The following is a 6,880-nucleotide window of genomic DNA, read 5'->3' on the forward strand; positions in this document are numbered from 1 at the left end:
CTACATAGCAATTTGTTTATAGGATATAACTTAGTTAATAAAATAAAAATAGAAAAAGTTATTGAATGACAACATCAACATCCACGCACTCCGTCAAAGCTAATTTGCATATCGGAGTTATGATACTGTATCAAACAACCACTAAGACCATCTTCTCAGTTTTATCCCATTAGTGAACTCTTAAAAATAAAGATTTATATTAGTTTTATGATTCCTTTTTTCTTACCCCACGACGTCACAAGAGTATAATAAATGGTAGCCAACTTCTAGTACTTCGCGAACTTGCACCACGTAAAAGCGTCGGTCGTGACGTCATGTCTGCTTCCGGGGGAGGATACGCTTCGAGAATCGCTGTTTACAAGAAGCTTTAGTAAGTAACTTTATAGTTCATATGCAGAATAGACGCCGGGTTGGAGAGAGTAGGAAAAAAATGTACGAAATCCCACCATCTGTTGATTGGTATTTACGAGTTAGTTCAAAATCTAGAATTCATTATCCAGCAGTGTACGAGGAGTCTTCAAATTTAGGAGGTTCTGAAAGCAGCTACAGTTCGTCGAAGGATAAGGAAAAATCTCCCAAACAACCTGCACAAAGTGGTTTGAATTCACCGGAGTTAGAGAGAAGGTATTCGCCGAGTGATCTCACCAGGAAAAGAAAGTTTGAAGAGTTTGAAGATGATTTGGGAAGAAAACGTCCAAAAAAACTTGACCAACTTAACTCAATCAATTGTCAGGCAAGAACTTATCCTCATCGCAATCTAGAGTCATGCCTCAGCAGGCCGACCACAGAACTAAAATCTATAATAAGTTTACAACAACAAAGGGCTATAACACAAGAACAGCCCAGAGGACAAAATAAAGAAGACTTTCGAAAAATACAAGAGCTAGTGAAAAAGTTCCCCGAAATAAGACCCAAAACAAATGAAGAGTCAAATCTAGTTTACAAACCCCATAATAACAGTACAAGAAAAAACCCCTGGGGAGGAGAATCGTATTCTGATCTTATCGCAAGCGCAATACGTTCGTTTCCCAATAACAGAGCAACGCTACAGCAGATTTATGAATGGATTGTAGGGAACGTACCTCATTTTGCTGATAAAGCTGATTATCCGTCAACGAAAGGATGGAAGGTAGGTTTATTAAGATTAGCTCACATTCACATTGTTAATGATGATAATTTGATTTCCAATTTGGCCCACTTTCACTCACTTGTACAATACTATACCACTACGTTCAATATTAAAGTGTACAACACACCTGTTGGTCTTTACGGTAGTGGAAAACAAGAAAACCTGGAGAAAAACCCTCGTGGCAAGGGAGAGTACAACACATCAAACAAACTCAACTCATATGTTGATTTTACGGAGGGAGGAAAACCAGAGAACCTAGAGAAAAACCCTCGTGGCAAGGGAGAGAACAACACATCAAACAAACTCAACTCACATGTTGATTTTTATGGAGGGAGGAAAACCAGAGAACCTGGAGTAAAACCCTCGTGGTAAGAAAGAGAACAACACATCAAACAAACTCAACTCACATGTTGATTTTTATGGAGGGAGGAAAACCAGAGAACCTGGAGTAAAACCCTCGTGGCAAGGGAGAGAACAACTCATCACACAAACTTCATGTTAAATAATTGTATTTTACAACCACCATCAACATAGCCACTACCAATACACCACTACCACCATAACTACTACCACTATCATCACCACTTGCACTACCACTACCACCACCACCACCACCACCACCTTCACCATCACTACCACCACCCATGCACTAACACTACCCACCACTACAACTTCCACTTCCACCACCACTGTTACTGCCACTACCACTGGTGTATCACTACCACTACCACTACCACTACCACTACCACTACCACTACCACTACCACTACCACTACCACTACCACTACCACTACCACTACCACTACCACTACCACTACCACTACCACTACCACTACCACTACCACTACCACTACTTTGACTATTGAAATTCCCCTTTTTAAATATACTTGTCTATTTCTTTTACCAGAATGCCATTCGCCACACGCTGTCGATAAGAAAACGCTTCACACGGATCATCAACGACACTAGTCCTCACTCCTCTCTTTGGACCTTCTCAAAATACTCTTACAAAACTACAAAATATTGACGACGAGTTTTCATCGTATCCTAAATACAGAGTTACTGAGTCAAGTTAGTTATATTTTAGGTAACATTTGAATTTAGGGAAACATTCTAGCAATTAATTTATTCTTTAAGGGGAAATTTTTTTCAATAATGAGCAATAATGGCAACAAGCGCCAAAAACTAGACTTTCGTATGAGTTTGGATCCCAATTTTCGTTTTGGGTTAACACTCATCAAAACCTTTTTTAAACAGTTAGAAACTGATGTACTATGATAAAATGCCTGTAAGCGGTATTTTCAATTGTACAAAGATGTTTTGTTGCATTTGTGTTAGAATCTTGCTTTGTTAGGCTTTTTTGTAGAAAATATATGGGAAATAAGCAAATGAAGGCCTAAACCTCATTTTCGAATAAAATTTTTGCTTAGTGGGTTAACACTTTGATTCCACTTTCATCGGTCATCTCCACTTCCAAACAAGTTAAACTTTCTGAATAACAAGATTTTAGCCTTGTACAACAGCCTTTCTTCAAGAAAATAGTTTTTGGCGTTCACTGCTCTAATACGAAAAGAATTCTCTCTTAAAACAATTAACATTTACAAGGGTATTCTTGTGTACGTACAAGATGCATTTGAGTTAAGATTTTGTACCAACTATATTTATAAATTAGAATTTATTTTATTGTCAAGCTTTCAAACTCAGCTCGCTCAGCTTCAGTTTTCGGTTTTAGTTCATATTTTTTATTTGATATCTTCATTTTATATCTTAATTCATATTACAAGTAAGTTGTAAGTTATAAGTTATTTAATGTTGCCCTGAAGAAGGCCAATATGGACGAAAGCTTGGCTATAGAAATGGCCCAAAATAAAACTACAAACAAAGTGATACGAAATCTTAACTCAATATGTTTTTCAAGCAACATGAATTAATGCAAGATCTAAATTGTTCGGACAGCAAATTTTCGACTCCGGTCTGTGAGTCTTTATGAGACAGCATTATATATATTTTTAAATGATTAAAACTGTTTTTTAGTGTTCTATATAATTTATTAGATTTGCCTTTTATTGCTTAGTGAAAGAAAAAAATATGTTTGTAGTGATGAATACTTCATAGTCGAGAGAATAGCACAAGTTGAACTTCAAAACAAAAGTAAAGAAAAGTATTCTGTATTTATGCCAAAAGAGATGTGACTACAACATGTTGGTTTAGCCTGGTTACGGCTTCTAAGACTCTCGTTACAATTTACCACGATGACTCGAGCTGCAATTCACTATGCAAAGTAAAGAAAAGTATTCTGTATTTCTACAAAAAGAGACGCATTGACTACAATAGGTAAAGCATGTTGGTTTAGCCTGGTTTTGGCTTCTAAAAGACTCTCGTTATAATTTACCACGATGACTCGAGCTGCAATAGCGCAGCGCGGTTATACTAAAAATAGATGTCACGAGATCGGACCCCCCGCATGACTCAGACAAACAGAACACAAAGGTCATAGTAAATGTAAAGCGGTTTTCATTACGCTCGCTAGTTTCTTTATATTTTCTCGTCGTTTTTTTTGACAAAATGGTCAGTACGAAACATTGCTGCTGGGGAAGATGTAATAGTGATTCAAGATACCCCGATAGACTTCCACTTCTGTTACAAGGAGTTGCATTTGTGTTTGATAGTAATATGAATGACTGTGCTTTAAAAGACATTCGTTGTCTTTTATGTAAAAGCACTGCCTTTTCATGACTTCCTGTGATAGAACAGACTCTTGGATCACACTTTGAATAGTGTGATCATGAAAAACCTTTAGACTCTTAATCTCTAGCAAACCATCTTCTTCCACAAGACCATCAGGAGAACATGCTAGCCAGGGGTATTTGGGATTAACCCACAATCCAGATGCCACAACTTGATGCTTTGTTTGAGCTTGGTATTTCAATATAGCATCGGCTTCATTTTCTAAGCCTCTTGCCATCCAAACAGACTGGTAGTTTTCACTCTCCATATTCCATTTGTAAGATGATATAAACTTCGCACTTCGACTGGCTGCACTTTTGGATCCATCAAGTACAAATTTTCCAATCTTAACAGCTTCAAGGCATTTGGAGGCGGTTAGTCGAAGCCATCTCTCAGAGTGCCATTTTTCACTTTGGCTCTGTTGCTCTGTGTCAGAAAGTTGGGTGAGTGATGAGGGAGTTAAGTTCTTAACAAGGATTTCTACCTTCTCTCTTAACAAAGGCAAGCAAATATCGTCTACTGAGTAATCATTATATGAAACCTTCAGTTGTGTCGTCCACATAGAAATTTTCCCGGTCTTAGCATTTTCATATTGTAGCCGAGAGACAAAGTTATTGGTCATTGACGATGTTACCTGTCTGTATTGAGGCGGTCGTGGATCGAAATCTATAACTTGAACTTGTGTTTTCTTTTTTTTGGAGGGATATTTGGCATCTGAGAGTCTTTTGGGATTTTTCTTTCTCTTTTTTCCTTTGTTCCATGAACACTCCTGGCTAGTACATGGTGTAGTTACGATATGTCCGTGTTCTTTGACGTGGTCTAATAACAACAGCAAAACCGCAACTACGTGGCTGCATCGGCCAAGTTCTGACGCTTTGCATGGCTCACACGATGCATGTATAACTGCGCCACTTTGAATCGATAAAATTATCAATACGTTGTGAGGAAGATCTGTTTTCATTGAGGGCCAAACGTGCGCGCGAAGGAAATAATAATCACTGTTCTTGTTGTCAGTAACGTCGTGTACGAAGCCAGAGTCAACATATTTACGTCCGTTCTTGAAAGGCTTGTCAGTCATATGTCCGAGTCCGTGTCCCTTTGCTTCATCATCACTATCATCAGACGTTTGATCTACGACTTCACTTTCTGATCGTGATGGAAGCGATTCTAAAGCATAGAAATAAACGTGTCCATAGTTGAACTGCGCCGGTATGTCATTGGATGGAAAGTTTTTCCAGCCCGATGTAGGTATTTCAGGGACTTTATTCTTTGGCTCTTTGATTATTTTTCCGTCCTTGCTGTATTCCTTGGATACCTTAATATCGAGCCACCTACCTCCATCTATACTCGGATCAAGAATGCGGTAATTTCCAGCGTTTATACAATCCTGAACACGTGCGAGCAGTTCGCTACGCTTTCCAGTGACTTTTAGGCCTCTGCATTTAAGCCAACGCTTTAACTGGTAGACAGTATAGTTTCCCGGGTCAGCATCAAACCTGGATCCAGGAACTCCATCATTTTCAGTCAAGTTTGTAGCTGTTTTAAGTGGATTTAGATACGAAGTATTTACATTTGCAGTCATTCCTCTTCTACTGAGATGGTTTGTTTGTCTGAGTCACGCGAAAGGTATCATATTTCGTGACGTAATAACCGCGCTGCGCTATTCACTATGCAAAGTAAAGAAAAGTATTCTGTATTTCTACAAAACGAGATGTATTGGCTACGATAGGCAAATTATTGTTTAGACTTCACCCAAAAGAATATCTTGGCAAATTTTCAATCTGAGCAGTGATATAAAGAAATTTGTTTCGCAAACAATCAAGTATGTATTATGTATATATATCTGGGGACGATAGGAAATATCTCAACAAGATTTGAAATGTTTTAATTTGTTTACAGCAATCATTTTCTCTGTCAAACGAAGATGGTATCTTTGGAAACTAATAATAAATGATAGATATAGAAACGTCTGGATGATAGCGAAGAAAGGTGTAAAATAAGTTAAAAAAGAGGTACGCAATAGCAATTGCATAGCAGCAGTAGCAGCAGCAGCAGCAGCTGTAGCAGTAGCAGTAGCAGTAGCAGTAGCAGTAGCACTAGCAGTAACAGTAGCAGTAGCAATAGTTGTGGTGGTTTTCGATTATTAATCAAGATTCATATAGATTGATATAGATACCTTTATAATTAAGATTTAGAGTTTATATCGTAACATAGTCAACTGTAGTTCTGTCGTAGAGTTTGGAGCTGGTCTTCGATTTCTACGCAAGTCAAATAAATATTTATAACTATTAAATAATGAATGACTATAATAAAGTTATTATTTGCGTGTCAAAATTATAGTGTTTGAAATGAAACAGCGTTGGCTTACGTTCGTGTTTTAGCAAGTTACACGGCTGATAAACCAATTCACTTTTTCCTTGAGATTTGGTGAACTTTGGTAGATATTTTCCTGCGTTCCTTCATTTGAAATTATTAATATGAACTACATCAAACATAAACTGGTTTTGCCTCTTATAGAGCTGTTCAGCCCGAATCTTTAGCTAGACATTTCACAATATAACGCAGTCAGTTTTCCAGCCAAAACTCGCTACGATGATGATGACAAAGCATTGACTTAAAACGTAAAGCCAATATATATACACGTGTAAACAATACAGTGTGGATGGATAAGACAAAAAAAAGTTGAATTAGTAATATTGTACCCATGATTTGTTTGTTTTGGAATTTTTCTTTATCAAAAACAGCAAAAGTTCAAAACTGATTTCGTTTTGCCACACTAACGATAAAACTCGCTAAAACGTGTATATGTTGTAGCATCTTCAACCGGAAAAAAACTGTTTTATTTTTTAAGTTATTTTTAGATTTGCTTAGTAATCAATGCGTGCCGTCCGTTTCACCTCAATCATTACCACGCAAGACTGAGAAACTATGTTTAAGTTACGTGCACGACTTCACATGACGATATTCTTACACGAAACATACATAATTGCGTTCTGAAGGTCACAAGTTTCAACCTGTTGAATA

General features: G+C 37.5%; 1 protein-coding gene across 1 annotated transcript; it reads left to right on the forward strand.

Annotated features, from left to right (window-relative positions):
- Positions 1 to 231: 231 nt before the first annotated feature.
- Positions 232 to 3,667, forward strand: LOC116305288 (uncharacterized). Its single transcript, XM_031715168.2, has 2 exons — positions 232 to 1,129; positions 2,037 to 3,667. Exons 1-2 carry the CDS (start codon positions 392 to 394, stop codon positions 2,154 to 2,156), a joined length of 858 nt encoding a protein of 285 aa, XP_031571028.2. The 5' UTR covers positions 232 to 391; the 3' UTR covers positions 2,157 to 3,667.
- Positions 3,668 to 6,880: the final 3,213 nt, after the last annotated feature.

This window comes from Actinia tenebrosa, unplaced genomic scaffold (assembly GCF_029948245.1).
Source record: "Actinia tenebrosa isolate PJP-AT-01 unplaced genomic scaffold, QUT_ActTen_1.0 PGA_scaffold7__59_contigs__length_16204524, whole genome shotgun sequence".
Taxonomy (NCBI): domain Eukaryota; kingdom Metazoa; phylum Cnidaria; class Anthozoa; order Actiniaria; family Actiniidae; genus Actinia; species Actinia tenebrosa.